This window comes from Ictalurus furcatus, chromosome 16 (assembly GCF_023375685.1).
Source record: "Ictalurus furcatus strain D&B chromosome 16, Billie_1.0, whole genome shotgun sequence".
NCBI classification, from domain to species: domain Eukaryota; kingdom Metazoa; phylum Chordata; class Actinopteri; order Siluriformes; family Ictaluridae; genus Ictalurus; species Ictalurus furcatus.
In genome coordinates, this window is record NC_071270.1 from 6,200,244 (window position 1) to 6,223,717 (window position 23,474).

Below are 23,474 nucleotides of genomic sequence, written 5' to 3' on the forward strand. Positions count from 1 at the left end.
TGAAGGTTTTGAGGAACTCGTCACGTTTTCTGCGCTTGTTTTTTAACATCCACCAGACTTACTGAATTAATCAGAACTAAACTTTACAAGAGTTGGAACACAGACCTCACTAATATGAATAGAAAACTGTAACAAAGAAACACAATCTATAGACAAAGGGTTATTAGACCTGGTCCGGAGGCACAGTGGCACGCTTGCCTCGCACCTCCAGGCATTGGGGGTTTGATTCCCACCTCTGTACTATGTGAGCAGAGTCTGCATGTTCTTCCCGTGCTTTGGGGGTTTGTGTTATTGGCTGATTGGCATGTCTAAATTGTCTGTAGTGTGTGTGCGATTGTGCCCTGCCTCGTGCCCCAAGTCCCCTGGGATAGGCTCCAGGCTTCCCGCCACCCTGTGTAGTATAAGCAGTACAGGAAATGGATGGATGTATAGTATGTATGGAGACCTCCTTCCCTTCACATGCCTGATCCAGCTGATCAGTTAATAATCCTGCACTTCATGGTTTGGATCTGTTGTTGTGAGTAGGAAAAACCCTCAGATGCAGAATGGGAAATTCCTGTTGGCAAATGCTTTCCTGGTATTTCGAGATCCACACCATTGTATTAACAGGATAGTCCTAGCAGACAGAAAGAAAAAAAAGCTTCACTCAGTGAACTCACAGGTCAAAGTTCGCCTAGACAAAGAATCCAGTCACTACCAGAAGCAAATCAGGCGTCCTTTCCCCTTTGGTGAATTCCCTTTTCCGCTGCGAGAATTTTATTGGCTTTTGGTTTCCAGGTGTCGCGTTATCAACATACCAAGGGGTCAAGCACTAGGTAAATGGTACGGCTAAACTCTGTCACCATGAGCGTCAAAGATAAGACAAGGCGCCTGCGTGTACCCATACCTCACATGATATAAATGAGTAATCTGACCTTATCTTAATATTAAGCAAACCAACTCCAAACGTTTGTTTGCTGTGTTGCTTTTCTGCTACTTCAGAGTTCTCCGTGGCGTCCTGCTGCAAACGAACGTCAGTCGTCATGATTTTGATGCACACGACATTATTGACCTCAGCAGGATGCCTTGTTAGTCCACTTTTGAAAGCACACAGAAAAGGTTTTTCATGTTGAGAAGAAGAATTGTGCAGCCATGTAATGACTTGTGAGTCATAAAGAGTGAAATTTCTTTCGTCTGGTTTGTCAGTACTCTTAATACTCCTACACTTCGATTGGGTTTAGTCATGAAATGACGCAGGTTCTGTATGCGTCTATACCATCAGAACAGCGAATGCATTGGAGTATCTCAAAGGGACATTATAAGTAGAGGATAGTAATAATAATAATAATAATAAGAAGAAGAAGAATAATATGTAACCCTGTAAATTCCAAAGAGCTGAATTACTGAATAATATCCTTTAGCATGAATGAATGAACTGAATAATAAACCATAAGCTTTTTGCATTTAAGTTCTCCATTTAAAGGTGCATTAAATAAGATTAGTCTTTTTTCCCCACCAACATTAGGTCTTTGACAGTTAGGTAGGTTCAATTTTTTAAAATACTATGGCTCAATGCTCAATGTTCTACAAATCTTCTAGTTTATTTGTACAAGTAAGGAATAAAACAATCGACTAGTGCACCTTTAAACCATGTGACTGCAGCAACCTGCAATACCAAGAATGCACAGAGGACACGACTTTATGCTAACCGCATGCTGTGTATTAGTGTGCACATAGGCACAAAGGTGAAAACCTGCCAAACAAACAGAGAAAGTGTGTATGCGGTAAGTGTTTTGGTAAGATCATATGGCACAACATGGGCAGTAAGTACTGTTCTGTACTGCTGACTTCTGAACTGTCTTCAAAATAATACATTTCTCAACTTCCTACTGCTGTATACAGTGGTGCTTGAAAGTTTGTGAACCCTTTCAAATTGTCAATGTTTCTGCATAAATACAGTATGACCTAAAACATAATCCTAAAAGTAGACAACAAGAACCCAATTAAACAAATGAGATAAAACATATTATACTTGGTCATTTATTTATTTATTGAAGAAAATGAACCAGTATTACATATCTGTGATCGGCAAAAGTATGTGAACCTTTGCTTTCAGTAGTTGGTGTGACCCCCTTGTGCAGCAATAACCGCAACTAAACTTTTCCGGTACATTGAAGCATGGCCTATGTTTTGGACACAGTGAAACAGAGTCACAAAGTCAAGTTTGATTTGAGAAACACTCTTTCTGAGGGAATTTCTTGCAGGTTCCTTCAGCTCTTATGCATTTTCTCTCTACAGTCAATTATCACTGAGCGGATATCCATCCATCCATCCACCTTCTATACCGCTTATCCTTTTCAGGGTCATGGGGAACCTGGAACCTATCCCAGGGAGCATCGGGCACAAGGCGGGGTACACCCTGGACAGGGTGCCAGTCCATCACAGGACATCACATACACATTCGCACACCCATTCATACACTACGGACACTTTGGACATGCCAATCAGCCTACTGTGCATGTCTTTGGACTGGGGGAGGAAACCAGAGTACCCAGAGGAAACCCCCGCAGCACATGCAAACTCCGCACACAGAGGGCCATGCTAACCACTAAGCCACAAACCTTTTTCGTCAAACCCAAATGTCCTCTGAGACTTTTTATGTCATAAATGTCATAAGTGACCTGCACAAAACTTTTAGAACACAAAACTTTTACCCTCAGGGGAATTAACTCCAACTGGAGAACAAAGAGTGATGTTCTAGTTTTAGTTTTAGTTTTAGCCAGAAACTGACCAGATGGCCAGATCTTCTTTGGACTGCATCAGATAAGAGCAGGGATACTACAGCTCGGACATTTGCACCATAAAAGTACCGGTCACAGTGTCAGTCTCATGAGATGCCTTTATTTTCCCCTGACCACAGTTTTTCCTTTGTAGGTTTAATTTCATTTTATTTTATTCAGTATGCCTTACTGACAAGTGTATTATATCTACCTCATGGGGTAAGGGATGGAAAGAGAAGAAAAATGTGTTTTTCAGTCCTTACTATTACTTACTACACAGTCAAGTACTTTGCAAGCAGAGTAAGGCAGAAATAGCTCTATTTTTTTCACTTATATTTAAAGCAACTGGAGAGTCGCATACATAAAGCTAAGTATTTAGAATTAAGGGCCTAATAGTGGCAGGTGGAAACACAATTTCAACATAAAACAATCGATGTTAAAAGTATAAATGTACCAACATCATCTACTAATAAACCCTTTCACTGTGTCTCAACCTTTTCCTTGCCAAACCTGTCCAAACTTACGGACATCCGAGCAGCTCTTTGGCATTCTTCTCTGTCTGATGAATTCAATTGAATCCTAAACGCTCCCAGTCAGTATTGCGTGGTGGTGACATTAGATGGGAAGATTGAAATGTAATATATCTATAAATAGCTTGACAGAGCTGGCATAAAAAATATGCAGGGAAAACTATCAAGCATATGCACACACACACACACACACGGAAAGGCAGATAGGCAGCTGCATTCATGATTTTTATTTTTAAAAGTGTTTCATGCTCGTTCATGCGTGTTTATATTTTCATGTGTGCCTATTCTGTCTCCTTTTAGTTTCTCCTTCAGAGTCGTTTTGGGAGAAAAGAGCTGATAAATTCAATAATCCACCTTGTTTGTGTTCATTACACCAGTCTCTGTCTCGGAATTAATTACATGATGTGCCGATTAATCACTTGAATTAATCACAATTAATCACACATCAATTTTGCCTGAGAAAGTAGCTACCTCCCACCCCCCCACGCCCCACCACCACCACAAAAATGAGATAATTCAGGATGCAAGATATTATCATATGTCATTATTATCATTATCATTATTATGTCACATACACAATTATATACAGTATATAACTTGCAGTGAAATGAAAACCTGGCCTACTCCTCTTTAGTAAATACTAAATTAAAAATAACAATCAGACATGAATAACAAATAATAAGAAATATGAAATATATGTACAGGAATGTGCAAAAATGGATGTACAATATATGCAGTATGTATGTGTAGTAAAAATATGATGCAATGTGCAGAGTTTCAGTGTGATGCAGAGTGAACTGTAGAGCCCTTATGGAGTCCTAAGGGATCTTTATGGAGGACATGTCCATGTTGAGGAGTCTGATGGCCTGAGGGAAGAAGCTCCTTCTGAGCCTCTCAGTTTTAGCCATCGGACTATGGAAGCACTTGCGTGATTGCAGCAGGCTGAACAGACACTTTCTAGGGTCGGTGGAGTCTGATGATTTTAACAGCTCTTGTACTGCAATGCCTGGTGTAGATGTTATGCAGAGAGGGGAAAGCAGACCCGGAGATGCGCTCAGCTAAGTGCACCACTCTCTGCAGGGCTTTGTAGTCCTGGTTTGAGCAGTTTCCGTACCACGCTGAGATGAAATCAGTAAACTTTCTATGGCCCTAGTATCCCTGGGGAGACCCTGAATTTCCTCAGCAGTCTCAGATGGTACAACCGTTGTCTGGCTTTCTTCACCTGAGCTTGAGGTCAGGTCCTCTGAGATGTGTACTCCAAGATACCCGACGCTGCTCACTCTCTTCACGGGGGTCCTGCCGATCTTCAGTGGGATGTAGTTCCACTGTTGCCTCTTCCTGATGTCCATGGTTTTCAGGGAGAGACTGTTAGCCTGGCAACAAGCTAGAAAGTTCCTCCACCTCGTCGTTGTTAGAGATGAGGCCCATAACCACTGTGTCGTCAGCAAACATGACGATAGAAGTGGAGCTGTGAAAAGACACACAGTCATGTGTGTAGAGAGAGTACAGCAGGGGGCTCAGGACACAACCTTGTGGGGCTCCGGTGCTCAGGGTGATGGTGTTGGAGGTAAACTGGCCCATTCTCACTACCTGGGGTCTGCCTGTGAGGAAGTCCAGGACCCAGTCACAAAGGGGAGCATTAAGGCTGAGGTTCCTGAGCTTGGAGGCCAGTCTGGGTTGTGCTAACTGTAGAGCTTACTAAAACATGCTTTGAGTTCAGGTATTTCAGGCTAGAATTGCTTCGATGGTATGCAAATTCCTTACTGCAGAGTTTGGTTGTCGACTTGCATCATGCTCATCCCTAAGCAACTGCATGCAATGTAAGATGACTTACAGGTTTGGGAGGGTGGGACGGGGCTGGGTGCGTTACATGCATTTTTTCCCCCTTAATTAACCGCACTTAATTAACACGTTTAATTGAGATCCTTACTAAAAATCATAAAATTTCTGTGTGGAATCACCTGACACAACTGTCAATGATAGTCTGCTTGAATCTACAGTCTTGGCTAGAAAGAAATCAGCCCCAACCTTCATAATATTTTGTGTATTTTTCTTATGACCACTAGTGGTGCTGTTGTGCTTGGTCCATCAAAAATCCAAAATAATCTGCATTAAGATGTTGGTTTGGACACTGTGGATACTGTGATATCCCATAAGGCAATGGGACTGATGCAGCCACAGTCTAGTAAGTTGAACTTTGCATTACATTACAAGCCATTTTTATATGCTCAGTGTCAGACTGACTTCATTCAGTACTGTACAATAGCACCAGATGAACAAGCTATTCACAGAGACCACAGAATCATAAACATAAACATAAGGACTTTCATTTAGTGGTATGATACTCTCAGTTTATTTGGCTCGCTGTTTTTCAGGATGTAAATGTCCACCAGAGAGCAGTGTCTCGTCAATGTTAAATATTAACCAGCTCAGAGCATGTGTGCGTTACTCACCCCTTTTATCACTCTTCATACTTGATGTATTTCTCAACCATCAAAGCTACACTGTAAAAAAAAAGAAAAGAAAAGAAAAGAAAAGTTGACTTAACTTAAAATTTCAAGGCAACTTTACTCAACTCAAGGTTAAAAATTGAGTTAAGGGAACTACTTTGGTTAAAAAGCTGTGCAGCAAGCTGCATTGAAATTTTAAGTTAAGTCAACTTTTCTTTTCCTCTTCTCCTTCTTTTTTTTTTTTTTTTTTTTTTTTTTTTTTTCCCCGTGTAAGCAACTAAAGACAAATCCTAACTATGATTAAACATTGGATCAGATATCCTGTGTACCATCTGACACTGGAGATATATTGCTATTCCAATATAACATCCACTGTTTACAGGAAAGATGAACATTTGAATATTCAGTTCCTGAACTTTTATTTCGCTTCTTCATTTTACTGTTCACTCTTATCTATCCCATGTTCTGACATTTGTTTTCGCCATCCTTTATTTATTTATTTTTCAAAAAAGGACTTTGAACATTTCCCCCCCTATGCAAAAATACATTTCCTTATCCTGACTGATTTTCATGATTACAGCTTTGTGGTAATAAATAAGATTTATGAGGCATGTCAAGCTTTTTATAAAACATGTCGCCTTCATCGTAATTGTCTTGACTGTTTGATGTGTTTACAGTCATTCAGTCAATAACTGCATTATACCAGTAAAGGTTGCGGCCGAGCCAGAGCCTATGCTCAGAACACTGGGTATACGAGCCGGGAAGGCATCCCCAGCACATCCCCAACACACACTCAACACTCAACATAGCCTTCAACTCAGAAATTAGTTTCTGTCACACGGTTTAGTGTAATGTAATACACACAGGTTTGTGTGCAGAACATTCTAGACCCTATTAAGCTACCAAGAACAAGCCAGACCTGTTGCTTAAAACTGCCTGTGTTTAATACCTTGCTAAAATATACCTAGGTGTTCTGACCTTTGAAATAATGCATGCTCCCCGCTTACTTTTGTAAATCATGTAATTATTGGGTTTGCAGTTATAAAGGAGACTCATACGGAGGTTTCGGTATATTATCTTTAATGGAGAACGCCATATGTGGTGTGCAAGAGAGCTATAAATTGAGGAACTATTTTTACAGCAGATGAGGTAGAAGAGGGGTGACAGGCACAGACTTCATTTCCTATACTGCGGTGGTGGTAATATTTACCCCTATATTATGAATCACTCATGTCTCTAAATGTGTGTGGGCTATATGGCCAGACCTGACTAACTTATTCATACTGCAGTAAATCACGGTAAATTTCTCCTTCTCTTATTTTACATTTACATATTGAACGCTGTATTTGAGCTTCGTTTGATGGGTTTTGCTAAAATAATCTGAGTATTAGTCACTGCACACTTGTAATATTAAGTACAATCATCAGTAGCTGATAGAGCTCCAGCCTGTGCCCTTCTGAATAATAACATTATTTCAGTCTTCATTCCATGCTGTGGTTTGCACTGAAATAAACCTGGTGAAAATCAAACCGTGTTCATATTCTTTCTTGGATTTAAAAAAATTCAGCTGAAACGAGTAGTGAATGGTAATATTATAAAAATGAGTGTTATATATAGTTGTGCACAATGCTTCACTCTAAACAAAATATAATGTTTTTTTTTTTACTATTGATTTTATTACAGATATGTAATAAATACTGTTTGAAAGGCATGTCTGGTCTTTCATTAAACATTCCTAGGTGAAATAACCTTGTATACTCATTATGTTGTTTTTTTTTTGTCATGAACACCTACAGTATAGGTGCAATTTAAAGATGTACAAACACTGGCTGTATCAGTATGTTGCTATTTATGTATTAACCTCTCTCTACCCCACTCCAATGACCTACATAGCACTGACCTCTAGAGAAAGTGATCAGTAGTGGTCCTATGATGGATGGGATAGATGGGGACAGACTGTGCCCACACAAAAATGCACCAATGGTACACATTTGATCAAATAGGCAGTGACTGTAGCTACAAGGTAGGCAACAAATAACTCGTCAATTTATTATATGTATGCCTGAACTAAACAAGCTGTAAACATATTTCAAATGTACAGTGCTGTGAGAAAAGGATTTCTTCTGTTTTTGTGTGCATCTCAAACTAAATTGTTTCAGAAATTAAAACAAAATCGTAGATAAAATAAAGGTAACCTGAGTAAACACAAAATACAGTTTTTAAACGATAATGTTATTTATTGAAGCAGAATAAATTATCCAATACCAACTGGGCTTGTGTGAAAATGTATTTGCCCCTGTAGTTAGCATTGTTGGGTAAGTTTTGCTAGCCAAGGGGAAGCACAACTAAGCTATCATTGTGTTGGTTTAGCTGCTACAGTGCCATGTAAAGTACATTATCTTTCCTTATGCTCTGCTCATATCCTGTTCACGTAAACGAACTCATATACACATTTACACACCTTGTTTTCCTGCTCGGAATTAGAGGATGTTTCTGTTTCAGTTTCAACCTCTTTACTGGTTTAAAAACTTTCTTTAAATCGGCGTCTATCCATTTTCCCTCACACTGACTGTGTGAGCTAGCATTTAGCAGAATTGAGAGAATGTCAGCCAATAAGACACGAGTGTTTCCACGTATTTTCCTGTAAACACTGTCTGATTGATCTCGTCTCCGTTCACTGAAGATATAAAATTACAGGCAGTCTTCTTTTACTGACGTTCAGTTACGTAATGACAAACTGCTACAAGTGGAGAATTAACAGTAACCCATCACTTGTACAGTCATTAGAATACAGTAAAGAGTCACTTGTACAGTCATTAAAATACAATAACGAGTCACTTGTACAGTCATTAGAATACAGTAACACGTCACTTGTACAGTCATTAGAATACAATAACGAGTCACTTGTACAGTCATTAGAATACAATAACGAGTCACTTGTACAGTCATTAGAATACAGTAACACGTCACTTGTACAGTCATTAGAATACAATAACGAGTCACTTGTACAGTCATTAGAATACAATAACGAGTCACTTGTACAGTCATTAGAATACAATAACGAGTCACTTGTACAGTCATTAGAATACAATAATGAGTCACTTGTACATTCATTAGAATACAGTAACACGTCACTTGTACAGTCATTAGAATACAATAACGAGTCACTTGTACAGTCATTAGAATACAATAACGAGTCACTTGTACAGTCATTAGAATACAGTAACGAGTCACTTGTACAGTCATTAGAATACAATAACGCGTCGCTTGTACAGTCTTTAGAATACAGTTAACCATCACACAGAGGGTGAAATAGGTTGTAGTGATTCGTGAACGAATCGGCTCATTGAGTCAGCTCTTTTAGGTGAACGTTGAGAGTCGACTCGGGTATATGAGCCGTTCATGAAAGAATCGTTCATTTGAGTCAACTCGTATAGGTAAACGTTGGGAACCGACTCGGATATACAAACATGCATGCATACATACATACATGTATATACATATCCCTTGTAAAAAGTCCTCAACAATAAAACTTGTAGAGTAATTTAGTCAAAATCAAATGAGGTTTTACTGAATAACCTTTATAATTTAATAGTGAGATGTATATTTAACACTCAGCTGTACAGGAGACACAGGTACACACAACATTAGTTCAGGAATGCTTACTTTTTAATGTCACTGCACATTTGAAGCCTTCCTGATTTTATGATTATTTTTGGTAGATTTTATAAAATGCAATAAAAAGTAGAAGGTCGAGTAAGATTGCATTAACAATTTCAGTCATACTTATAGTCATAGTAATTGGTCAAAAATGGCAATAGGATGTTTGGGAGCAGAAAGATTGGTGAACTGACTTTTTTTTTTTTTACTTCTGTCTCTGCATATTTGTGTGGCAGCCTGGGAAACCCTTCACACAGTGAGAGTTCCCTGAGATAGGCTCCAGACTCCCCCGCGACTCTGCGTAGGATAAGCGGATGGATGGAATAGCGTGCATTTTGTCCCCAAAGTGAAGAACTGTAGCTAAACTCTTCTCTCTCTCTCTTTCTTCATAACTCTCTCTCGCTCTCTCTCTTTCTTCTCTCATTGCACATAAGCATTTCTTCAGATGCTTGTTATAGCCAGAGCCATATCACCCTGCAGTTCTTGCCTGGTTTCCCAATAAAGCACATCAGGGTTGAGCCTGGCCAGTACCTGGATGGGAGACCTCCTGGGGAAAACTAAGTTTGTTGCTAGAAGTGGTATTAGTGAGGCCAGCAGGAGTGCTCACCCTGTGGTCTGTGAGGGGCCTAATGCCCCAGTATAGTGACAGGGACACTATAATGTAAAAACCCAGGTCCTGACTCTCTGTGGTCATTAAAAATCCCAGGACACTTATCGTAAAAGAATAGGGGTATAACCCTGGTGTCCTGCCAAAATTCCCCCATTGGTCCTTATCTTTCACAGCCCCCTAATAATCTCCATCCCCAAATTGGCTACATCACTCTCTCCTCTCCGTAACAGCTGGTGTGTGGTGGGTGTTCGGGCGCACTACGGCTCCCGCCACATCATACAGGTGGATGCTACACACTGGTGGTGGTTTGAGGAGATTTCCCCCCCATACAATGTAAAGTGCTTTGAGTGCCTAGAAAAGCGCTATATGAATATAAGGAATTATTATTATTATTATTATTATTATTATTATTATAACACTACATTGGATGGAAGCTAGATTTACAGTCTGATAAAATAACTGTATTGGCAACATTTCTAAGACCCAGAAATGGACACACCTCCTTGCCTCAACTGAGTGTTCATCAATGGTTGTCTACTCATAGCAACATAGCTACGCACAACATTCTGTTAGGATTTCACTTTCAGACACTACAACAACCTGAAACACAAACCAAAATGAAGCAGGAGTGGCTTTGGCACAAGAGTGTGAATGTTCTTGAGTGCCCTGAGACCTTACAACAATGTGGATTTATTGTCATTTGTACCTCTTTGGTTAGAGTCGGTTTTCCCTCCACACAACATACCTTTTTTCCTGTATTCTTGGGTCAGATTTCCACCATAGTTCATGCTATACCGATTGAATAAGCACGAATAACCATGTTACAAAACTTCCATCCATACTTGTCCTCATGCTTCCAGTGTTTGCATGTCTTGGAAGCCAAAGATGGGCAGCAGCTATGTGCTTTCTGGGATTGACCGTCTCATGGATGCTGTGTTTGTCTAGGACATGAGCCATGCTGACGGCATGGTGATGACTATACTGACACAATGCTCTTGGCTGGCAGTTTTGAATCTGGCACGAGTTCCTCAGCCTAAACAGCTTGCTAGATCCAGTCACCCAGGTCCAGCAACAAGGTGCACAGAAAACAATTAAATTCAATTTTATTTATATATCGCTTTTAGTGCAATTATAAAGCATTTTTTTCTTCCAGAACTGTATATAACTGCTATAGAGTCAAGCATTGCTACGTGTTTTGATACAGTAGTATCAAAGTAAAGTTATTGACAAAAACAGTAAAAACACAGCTCATCTGAAATGATTTACATGATGAAATAATTTAGATGAAACAGTCCAGCTTCAGCCCTCCTTTCAGTCCAGTGGACAGCCGTCCTTCTTGCTCCATATCCGCGTAGTGTGAGAATAGTGTGTCTACAGCTGGTGTTTCCAGGCTGATAATGATTTAGCAGATTAGCCACCATTTTAAAGTCCAGTCTAATCAGCATCTGAGGAAAGGTCTGGGTCATCCTTTGCTAGCTCACAGGCACAGATGGCTTTAAACTAGCTGTGACAGCCCCTCTAATGATGGTGGCAGCCTGAGTAGGGATGGATTGGATGATGTGTGTTGTGGCTAATATGATAAATAACAAGCAGGTGAGGTTTGCCCATATGCTGTCCGAGTGCAGAGTAACTGATGACTTCCTGGGGGTCCACATCGGTCTGGAGCATGTGGTCTCCTGATATAAGGTCAGAATTGAAGGAATTGGGGGCGGTACATCAAGATCTTGCTGGTTTGGAGACATTTCCAAACACTGCTCTGGTCAGTCGACATTGTAATAGTCAGTTTTACCATCAGTTTGGCACAAGGTTGAGCATTTCTCTGCCTTGTACACAAACTTCTTAGGTAGACTCATCCACAACTGGCCTCACTGAAGGCAACTCATCTTTTACAATTGTCCATGAGTGTTCCGTCAGTAGCTTGATCTGGGAAATGTTTGTTGAGGCACAAGTGGATAATTTTGCCAGTGCCAAATCAACACATTTCTGGTTGTGGGTTTCCCTTACAGAGCTGGACAACCAGCTGATAACGTATCCCCACAACTTCTTTAATCTGTAATCGAAATCTAATAGTATATCATTATTAAAATGCCACTGGGCTACAATTTGCACTTTTAAAGGGAATGAGAGGAGCTGATTTGATTGGATATCGTAGCCTTGAGCTTAACCATGCCTCTTAACAATATATTCACCTGTGCTGATGGTCATGAAGATTCTAGAAATGTGCAAAGGCTATGGAATGGAAACATGGAAAGCAGATGGATAATTCTGATTGGTACTTTGGTAGCGTTGAAGCACGTCTAGCTTGAATTGTATTTACGCCATGTGAATATGCTCTAGAAATCCCGAAGTGGTCTTTAAATTTGGTATTAACAAGAGTTATATGGTGAATATTACTGAGGCAGCAGAACAGCTGGCCTGCGCGATTCTCTGTGGTCGTACTGTTGTAAAAATCAGGCACAGTTTGTTCAAATTTATCAAAGTCGAATAAATACAAATGCTGGAGTTTAGGTAGAGTGTTCATGTGTGTAAAAACAGACAGAACACACCAAAGAACGTACATGTGAACTCGAACTAATATTCATTTTACTCAGATACTGTAGTAAGAGTCAATACAAGAGCATTTTAGGCCTCGTAGTCTTGTTAGGAATTCTGTCCATTTTCTCAGTTTAGTTAAGCAGCAAGTCTGGTATAAATCAAATAAAATGTTCTTTATGACTGCTTTAGCATGTTTAGACTTCTTACAGTTAAACTAATATAGATTAAGCTTCCGGCTCCTTAAATAAATTACATATTTATGGTTATGCACAGAATTCAGTCTAGGCAATGCAGGAAATTAATTTTACTATATTAAAAAAAACCCAACAAGCATGAATTAGAACAGACACATAGGTGGTGAACTACTGTACATCTTGTTCTACTCATCTGGAATGTTTACTACTCTGAAAGATTTGCATAACTTTGTATGCACATTCAAACAGCCAGCGTCATGAAGAATGTTCAGACCGCTTGCCTTTCAGAGCGCTGTACTTTCCATAATGGTGCAAAGTGTATCTCAAATAGGTTTCCCCACTTGGTTATGGCTTTGTAATAGACTTAAACTAGTCTGTAAACAAGTCCAACAGAAAGCCAACGTACGTTTAAACTTAAGTAAGGTGTGGCACTGATGTAATTACGCAAACAATAGTGTGAATGAGTAGCATGTGGGATTACAGCCGATTAGAGCCTGAATGAGTTGTTCACTATACAGTGTTTGTGTGACATTGCACAGGCACTGTTAGTCAAAGCCAGCTCAGCTGGTTTGGAGTGGGTGTTTACACACCATCATCACTTCATGTCTGTGCGTAAGAGCATACAGCTTTGGGCTACACAAGAAAAGCCCAGGATTTCTCTAGGCATGTCCTCACTGTTGGAGTTACAGGGCAGGGTGTTTTGTTCTTTAGAGTTAAAGTTGTCAGGGTTAAATAAGACAGGTAAGTTGTTTTTTCCCCCCCTTCATGTTTTGTGTTTTATTAACTGTATTTAATGAATGTATTTTAAACATATTGTTGCTGTGAAGCAGGTTTGTACAGTAGGTGTTTAAAGACTGTTTTCTTTGTGATTTCAGTGCACAGTGAGTTGTGTTGTGTCATGTTAAATTCATTCAGTTCACCAAAAGTAAACAACGTTTCAGCTTCTTTAGGCCTTCATTGTTGCGTATTATGCCTCAGGAATATATCTGACACACTAGATACAGCCTGATACAGATACAGTTTAAAAGTATGATATTAGTGAAGTGGAGAACGAGCCAGTGGTGCGACATGCAGAATTAAGTAACAGCGCCACCTACAGGTTACAATATGACTTGTTTAAGAGTTTTTAAGAGATCAGAACACATTTAGCATTTGTATTTGAAATGATGATTTATTTGTCATCTTATCATATTCATACTTTGTAATATTTTTTTTTGCTGTGCCTTCAATATTTTTGAACTGTAGATTCACCACATTACTGTGGCTTTGCATTTGACTCTGGTCTTTGCCCCATTATTCATTGTAATTATCCAATGCAAACATGGAACATTAATTTGTCCTTGCTGGGAAATGTTTAATATTAAACACAGAAAATGATTAATGTGCATAAAGTTTGCATTGCGATTGCTATATCGTCAGATGGCCTGGATTTTTAAAAAATGACATTTTCAAGACTGTTTCGTAAAGCAAAATTTGTCAGGGCTGCACGATCTCACGTCTCAAAAGGAGAAAGGCAGTTCTGTTTGAGAAGACTAATGAGGTCAAGTGATATTAAGAAGGTCTCAAATGTAACAAGAAATTTTGTGGTCTAAAAAAAAAAATCCCCTCTGCAGATTCACTGCTAGTTCACCTTGAACACAGGTTTCTGAGTGTGTGTTGGTGTGTCTTATAGATGACACCAGGTTGTAGCTTGAGTTACTGAGCCTTTACAAAACATGTACAGATGATGCAGTGTTAGCTCTTTAGAGTTTTTCTGAAGCTGGTTGTGTTAATAGTGGAGATTATAAAAGGTGAAAAAAAGACAAGTATTTTACTTACAACCTCTTGGAATTCCTGCATTATCCAATTGGATAAAATGATGTCTCGTAGTATTCATGAGCATTTTGTCACTAATCCGAGGTGCTTGATTAGTACTACTGCATGTTGGAAATCCTAGCTATTTAAATAGAGTGATTCACACTTATTGTGAAATCACACCGGCGTCCATGGGCGTGAAACCAGTGGTTCGTCTACAATTCTATAGGGCTGTTGAAGTGCCTTCATGATTCAAGACCTCCTTCTACATGCGATTCAGCATGACTTAAATCAGAGCTTCTCAACATATCTTTGTAGCCAGGGACCCCCTTATGTGCAAAATATATTCTACAGACCCATCAGTACAGATTATCATAATGAACATAATCTGAAATTTTAAGCCCCGTATTTAAATGTTTACGGTAATATTTTGGCTATTTAACGGTTTTGTTCCCGGACCTTCAACTGACAGAACACGTAAGGTCCAAGTTGATATTATTTATAAGCTACTTGTTTTTGAGTTATTCAGGATTGAATTAAACCCATTCAATTCAGGTGATCAGTCAAACAGGATAATAAATATAATAACTTTGATAATAATGGGATGTGATTTCCACTACTGTAACAAAATTAAAAAATCACAAACCCCCTGAGTATGCTTCACAGACCCCTAGGGGTGCCCGGACCCCACTTTGAGAACCACTGACTTAGACGACTGAAACTCTTCACAGACAAAAGCAAAAAGTGTCTTTTCTAACTGTTTTTTTTTGTAGCATATTAATATACACTATTTATTTCCACATAAATAAAGTAAGAGGCACATAGCTTGTTCTACTCCTCAGTTATGGCATAATCGTAGATTATTCATCCAATCCCAACAAATAAAGAAACTGAGCTGGTAGAATTCTTGTTTCTGCATGTAGAACACAAGTGATTGCTGTATAGTGGTGCTTAGCTAAAGTTGCTTAATTTGCTGACTGTAATGTTTAATGTATCACTTTAATTAGCCCGTTGTATTAAGTTTGATGCACAAAAGCACAAGCTCTCCGTTCATATGAATTAAATGTCTGACCTATTTCAATGAGTTCTGGCAAGACTCCCATCTTTGCTTCCTGAACACATTAAGACTGCAAAGGCAATTTCATTAGGCTTTACAGGCAGAAGCAAAAAGCATTGCACAAGGTAGACCAGCTGTACGATAGCCTACTGTGATGGCTTGCTGACTTGCTTGGTCACATGCTCATTTATTCATTCGCTCATTCATTGGTTCATTCATCCATCCATTCATTCATTCATTCATGTGCATACTTGCTTGCTTACTTACTTACTTTCCTACTTGCTTGCTTACTCTCTTGCTTGCTTAGGTACATGGTTACTTGCTTGCTTACTTACTTCCTTGCTTACTCGCATGCTTACTTGCTTACTCACTACAGTTGAGGCTAAAGATATTCAATCTCAGTTCAATTTTTAGAGCTCCACACATTCCACATTACCATAAATTTCTTTTGGAAAGTCAATTAAGGTATGTACTTGTTCACATCAGAGGTAATTTTAAAACAACCACAGATTTACTTTAGCTTTAATTCACTATGTCAAATTTCCAGTGGGCCAAATGTCTCTGTAAACAGTCTGGAAGATTCTACAAATTGATTTAATGACTAAAAAAATGTATTTTAGAAGCTTCTACCAAAATTAGTTAATGGGCTATAAAAGGGTCAACCTTTAGGGACAGTAAATTTTGTCCTTGATACTGTGGGAAAATCCAAGCATCTCAGCCGAGACCTCAAAAAAAGTGGACTGCTACAAACCCGGTCCCTCCTTATAAGCATTTTCCAGACAACTGAAGGTACCAAAAATATATCTTTACAAACAGTTATATGCAAATATAAAAATGTTCACACAGACACTGCATCATTCAGAAAAGTGGCACAAATTAATTCCCAGGGATGAACAAATTTTGGTCCAAAAGGTTCAACTGAACCCCAAGACAACATCAAAGGAACTGGTGATGGAGTTGGAGGCATCAGATACCAAAGAATGCACATCCACCATTAAGAGTCCTGCATCACCATAAGAAGTAGGAGAGTAGGATAAACCAGGAGAGACCACCAGGACAAAGACCTACCCTTTCGAAGGAGTGTTCTCTGGTCAGATGAAACAAAATTGAATTGTTTAGCCGTAATAATCAGTACTATGGAAGAAAAAGGGCTAGACTTTTAATCTGAAGAACACTCTCTTATCTGTGAAACATGGGGGTGGCAGCATCATGTTGTGGAGGTGTTTTACCAGAAAAGGGACTGGTGCACTTCAGACAATCGTTGGCATCATTAGACCGGTGGATTATCTAGAAATGCTGAAGCAAAACCTCAAGCTATCATCCAGAAAGTTAAAACTTGGCCACAATTTGGTCTTCCAGTAGGACAGTGATCCTCGTAGAATCTCAGACAATTTATGGACTGAACTGAAAAAGCATGGCCCCGAATCCTGACTGAGTTACACCAGTTCTGTCAGGAAAAATGGGCAAAAATTCCAGCAAAATATTGTGAGAAGCTTGTGGAAGGCTACCCCAAGAATCTTAGTTTAACGTTAAGCAATTAAAAGGCAATTCCACTGAACACTAACAAAGTGTATATAAACTTTTCACTGAAAATATAACAGTAAATGACAGCTGAAATACATCTGTCGCTTTGCTATTATTTTGAAATGACCTCTTATGGATATAAATAGATACGCTAATTGACTTAACGCAGGATGTGTATGGTAGCACGAAATGTGTGGAGTTGCTGAATGTCCTTTGCCTAGGTGTATGTAAACTTTTGGCCTCAACTGCACTTAATTACTCGTTTGCTTGTTTACTTACTTGATTAATTGCAGTGTAATTGGATTTATAATTCAAATTTAAACAATAATCCAAATGAATGTGCCAAATGACCAGTATTATATGGGGTTGTGTGATTTGGCTTATATAGTATCTTACAGGCTTACAATGTACAATGTAATTGAAAAAGCAAATTTCTGTTTACATAAAATGATAAACTAGAATAAAACTGCTTCATTGTCCTATGATTATTGTGCCTTAAGTAGTAGTACCTTGTAGTACAGCTTGATCACAGTGCTGGCTTTTGCTTTGGTCTTTTGTCTGGGAAATTTGTCTAGATAGTGACTGCATTTCCTAAAAGGAAATAACTCACTTTACAAATGTAGGTAATGCTAGACCATTACCTCTAACCCCCTTTTATATGTTCCATGTTTCACTTGATCTATCCTACTGTTAAAGCCAGAGCTCTGGGATCAAATGCATAACATGATTACTCCTAAGACCAGCCTTATCAAATCTCTTTAGGACGTTGCAGACATCTGTATTCATTGGCCAGATCCAGAGTTTTATCTTTAAATGGCCTAGATCAGCTGAAAGCTTTAGCTTACTCTTACAAGTACACATAGCCCATTTATCTTGCCTTTGAAGGTTGATAGCATTTGTGATAATTAAAAGTGCACTTCATGTCAGGGATACAGAAACTGAGGTTCATTTCAAACAGAACTTACCATAGCCCCAAACAGTGTGCGTAATAAACAATCTTGTATTGTTTTCTGACATATATATATAATATATATATATATATATATATATATATATATATAGATAGATATATAGATATATAGATATATATATATATATTATAATAATGCTGCAAAATAGGTGCAAAATAATGCTTTATAAATGCTGCAAAAAATGTTCTTGTAAAACTTGCACCTGCTGTCATTATAAAATATGTTGCCATTGGCTGGGAAGGGGGTTTCTCCCTTCAGTCTCCTCTTCAGGAGGTGAAACGCTGCTCAGTTGGGTTAAGGTTTGGTGATTGACTTGGCCAGTCTAAAACCTTCCACTCCCCCCACGATAAAGTCCTTTGTTGAGGTGGCAGTGTGTTTTGGATCATCATCTTGCTTCATGATGAAGTTCCTTCTGATTAGTTTGGATGCATTTTTCTGTAAATTTGCAGACAGAATGTTCCTGTAAACTTGTGAATTCATTCTGCTGCTACCATCATGAGTTCCATCATCAATCAAGATTAGTGAGAATGTTCCAGAAGCAGCCATGCAAGCCCAAGCCATGACACTACCTCCACCATGTTTAACAGATGAGCTTGTATGTTTTGGATTATGAGCAGATACATTCTTCCTCCACACTTTGGTGTTTCCATCATTTTGGTAGAAGTTATTCTTGGTTCCAGAACTTTTATGGCTCATCTCTGTCTTTCTTTGTGAATTCCAATCTTGCCTTCTGATTCTTACTGCCGATGAGTGGTTTGCATTTTGTGGTATGGCCTCTATATGTCTGCTCTCAAAGTCTTCTTTGAATGGTGGATTGCGATGCCTTCACCCCTGTCCTGTGGAGGTTGTAGGTTATGTTACTGACTGTTGTTTTTAGGTTTTTCTTTTTAACAACAAATGCAGTCTTCACAGGTGAAACTGAAGGCTAAAACCAAGAGTAGATGTTCAGAGCTATTTATTGTTTAAGCAATCAATCTAACAGGACAGACGTGGGTAACAAGAAACACCTTTCAGTCACATGTTCCAATATTTTTGCTCAGCTACAAATCGGGTGGTCTGATACAAAATATGTTATGCTCTGTCGTTTAACACATCTACATATAAATACCAGGAAATAAAAGTTGAAATTCTAACCTCTCTTCTCATATTCATCTTTTGATCTCAAACCCAAATGTCTTCAGTCTACAGCAAAAAAAAAAAAAGAAAAGAAAAACGAAAAAAAAGGCTTTGCCGTTCCAGTAATTTTGAAGGGGACTGAATAATGTGATTCAAAGTGGGATATGCTGATGATAATTAGACTAGACAGAAGAACACGAGCTATTGGCTTCACATGGTAGTACTTTCTAAGAGATCATCCTTTATATCAGTCTGATTCAACATCATATAAGTTGCATCCAGAAACAAAATCAATATAATTTTTTTGAATGACACGAGTGGCTATGGTAAGCTATCAGTAAAGGCATATTTATTTGTTTGTATTTTAATTATCAGTCACAATTGTATTGTTTTCTGTCAAAAATTATTCCCATACTTACATTTAACTAACCTACTACAAGCTGAAAATGACTGTAAATTCAAAACTTGTGCAGGTAAATATGTGTATAACATTAATTAAAAAATATAATGATAATAGCTTAAACTGATTTAAAAAAAAAAGAGAGAGAGAGTAAACTTGGTATTGGTACATGCTAGTTTTAGTGACATTCAAAAGCAAAAATACCTGCTTTTAGACTTATTATTATTATTATTATTATTTTGCTTATTTTTATTCTCGATGCATTTTGTTCCAGCAGAGTTGGACATAGAAATGCCAAAGCCAATCACTGGTAATATTTTTCAACTCAGGAACTTTTAACCAAGGTAACATCAGCTGATGATTGGGCCACTTTACACTACAATATTATATTGATGTTATATTGTATTTGTCTCATAGACTGCTTTCTTCTAGGACAGCAGTATGAAACATTTATTACAGACTTCACAAGGACAGGGTCACGAGCCTAAGTGATGTACGATGATGTCAGGAAGCTCTCTGATGTTGCATTCTGACATTGTATCAATAAACGACAAGCAGCTGCATGACTGCTGTAATTTCTGCTCCCTTTCATTTATCTTAATATATCAGCCTGAATAAATATTGTAGATTATTTACATTAACTTCCAGATTTTGTTTCTCACCAGTTTTTCTGGGGAGATTTGGAGAGACTTTTAAAGCTTAAAATGTCTTTGAAGAGGAGGCTGTAGGAGTGTTTCATTTCCTCATCTTTACTTCTAGATGTGTTCAACAACTTAGAACATGACAACTTTTGTTTGAACCCACATATTATTTCAAGTGATCAAAAATAATGGAACATGTGACTAATAGGTGTTTCTTGCTGCCCAAGTGTGCCCTTTTTAAATTGATTATTTAAAGAATCAGTAGCTCAGAATGTCTAATCCTGATTTGAGTCCTAAGTTTTGCCTGTGAAGACTGCATTTATTGTTAAAAATGATAAACCAACATGAACACCAGAGAGCTGTCTATGGGAGAAAAGCAAGCCATTTTGAACCTGAGAAAAGTCATTGCACAAGCACTGGTCATAGATAATACAACAATTTGGAAAGTCCTGAAAAAGAGGGAAACCACTGGTGTACTAACAACCAGACATGGAACAGGTCGGCCAAGCAGTTGTGAGACATTGTGTTTGCACTTTTAACTTTGTGAGCGCTGTGACAAAAACCCCAAGAATGACAGTTATTGACATCACCAACAACCTCCACAGGGTAGCACAAGGTAGCACAATCCACCATTCGAAAGAAGACTTCATGTGCAGAAATATAGAGCTCATACCATAAGATACAAACCACTCATGAGCAGTAAAAATTAGAAGGCCAGATTGGAATTTGCAAAGACATACAAAGATGAGCCACAAAAGTTCTGTAACCAAGATGAACCTCTACCAAAATGATGGAAACACCAAAGTGTGGAGAAAGAAAGGCTCTGCTCATGATCCAAAACATACAAGCTCATCTGTAAAACATGGTGGAGGTAGTGTCATGGCTCGGACTTAAATGGCTGCTTCTGGAACAGGCTTACTAATATTGATTGATGATGTAACTCATGATGGTAGCAGCAGAATGAATTCAGAAGTCTACAGAAACAATCTGTCTTCCAATTTATGGAGAAATGCATCCAATCTTCTTCATGCAGCAAGACTCTGCTAACTCAACAAAGGACTTCATCAGAGGGTAAAAGTGGAAGGTTTTAGACTGGTTATGACCTTAAACTATGAAGGCGAGACCGAAGGGAGAATACCCCCCCCCCCTTCTTGTAAGCAAGGGATATGTGACAAAATATTGAGTGTTATTTACTTTAAAACTGTTCTATTACTTAGAACATCTATGCAATCTATTTATCAAAGACATGCTGAAGAATGGGAGCAGGAATTTTATGAGACGCTATTCATCTCTTGTTGCATAGCAGAATTTGTGTGCTTGTGTTTGTGAGAGAGAGAAAGAGAGAGAGAGTTTTCATTGGGATTTATCACTCTGTCAGGTGTCAAGAACACCAGAGGAGAGCATTAGAAATTCTTAATAAGGATCTGAGAATAGGCAGCTCCACAGTTCGGACTCTTTTGTCTACTGGCCTTGGATTGCATCTGATGAAGTGACAGTGTTTTTTCTCACTCAAACTCTCTGTTTGTACCTTTTATGTCACAAATGATGCAGAAAGTAGCTGTGTCCTGGATATGTTTGAAAGCCATAGCAAGAATTTCTGTTTTTTTTTTTTAACGTAATATTAATTGTTTAGTTCAAGTTTAAGTTCAAGTGGTTTTAGTGTCATTTCAACCATATACAGCTGATACAGTACACAATGAAATGAAACAACGTTCCTCCAGGACCACGGTGCTACATAAAACAACACACTAACCACATGAGATGACACAGAACTAAATAAGATCTACACATTTTTACATAAAGTGCACGTGCAAATGTGTGCTAACAACACACGACAGTACAGTACTACTAAAACAGGACAATAGGCACAGTGAGTGATAACGTAGCACCACCTAGTACAAAGTTTTAGTATGGAAGTGTCCGATATAACAGGTAGAGCAAAAGATAGGTGCCAAAGAGTAACAATATATTCTTGGATATTAATTATAAAAATGATTAATAAAACTCTTAATTGTATGTGTAAACAGCTTCCACAGCTTACTCAGAGAAGGATTGATTATAATCTTCCTTATGATTAAGCTTTCCACTGATTTTCTTTCATCATGGGACTTTAAGAAGCTTTAAATTAATGCCTAAACCAAACTTGTAACTTGTTCCACAGGTCATGGCGTTTTGACATATTTTTTTTTTGTTGTGCTTTCTCTTTCAGTGCTTTTGATCGTTTTATGACATTACAAACTGGAAGTGTCCTCATGATGAAAAGAAATGACTGTGGTATGGAGGACAGACAGGAGACAGTGAGTGAATTTCAGTTCCTTTTGTCTTAGTTGTATAAACTTTAAAGAATGAGCTTGGTAAAGATATACAGTAAAGGGATCATGGCTCTGAAATGAAACTAATGGCACAATAAGGCATCACAGACCTAGAGGGCTTTTTAAAATGCAATTAATTCTGCACTCAATCCCCCAGTTATGTCCTTTAATACTTCTGAGGACTTTAGTTAGTTTTTCATAGGTAAAATTAATCTGAAGTGCTGGAAGAAAGCTGTGGGCTGACCTGACTATAAATGATATTTTAAAAATTTTTCAGTCTGATTTATAACCTCATCATTATACAGAATCTGCCCTGGTTAAGGTGACAAATGATCTGTTGCTCACTGTTGTCTGGTAAGTGTAATCTAATCTTGCTAGATCTCAGCATTGTGTTGAAGCACTGTGAAGCACAAAATCTTTATTGAGTGCCTAAAGCACATCTTGGACCTTAAGGGGTAGTATTGGTAGTACTCTATTAATGTTGCCAACTACTTTTCTTTGATTGTACCCAGTGGCTGTGGTGTGCCCCAAAGATCAATACTAGGCCTGGTGCTCTTCTTATTATAAATGCTTCCATTTGGGAATATCATTTTTTCCCCTGCTATGCTGATGATACTGAAATCTACCTCCCGCTGACGAATGATGATTTGTTCTCAGTGAAGGTCTCAGCGAGTGTCATGAAGATATCAAAAGCCTGATGGCAAGTAATTCTCCAATTAAATGAAAACAAAGCAGAGGTTGTTCTTTTTCGCCCACTCAGATCTACAAACAGTAAAATAAATACCCAAGGGCAACTGTCACAATATGTTAAATATCATATCAAGAGTTTGAAGGTAATTTTTCTATCTGGGCCTCAGATGTGAACGTCAAAATCAACTCTTTTGTCAAGAGCAGCTTTTCATCATCTGGTGTATGGTCATG

The 23,474-nt window shown here is 38.4% G+C and overlaps 1 protein-coding gene across 2 annotated transcripts in view; it reads left to right on the plus strand.

The window, feature by feature from the left end:
- Positions 1 to 13,370: 13,370 nt before the first annotated feature.
- LOC128620370 (cAMP-specific 3',5'-cyclic phosphodiesterase 4D) overlaps positions 13,371 to 23,474 on the plus strand; it is a 195,069-nt gene continuing 184,965 nt past the window's right edge. For both annotated transcript variants that reach the window (XM_053645307.1, XM_053645309.1), the window contains exons 1-2: positions 13,371 to 13,479; positions 22,451 to 22,538. In XM_053645307.1, the coding sequence (XP_053501282.1) occupies positions 22,467 to 22,538 (72 nt within the window). In that variant the 5' untranslated portion in view covers positions 13,371 to 13,479; positions 22,451 to 22,466. The remainder of the gene's footprint in view (positions 13,480 to 22,450; positions 22,539 to 23,474) is intronic.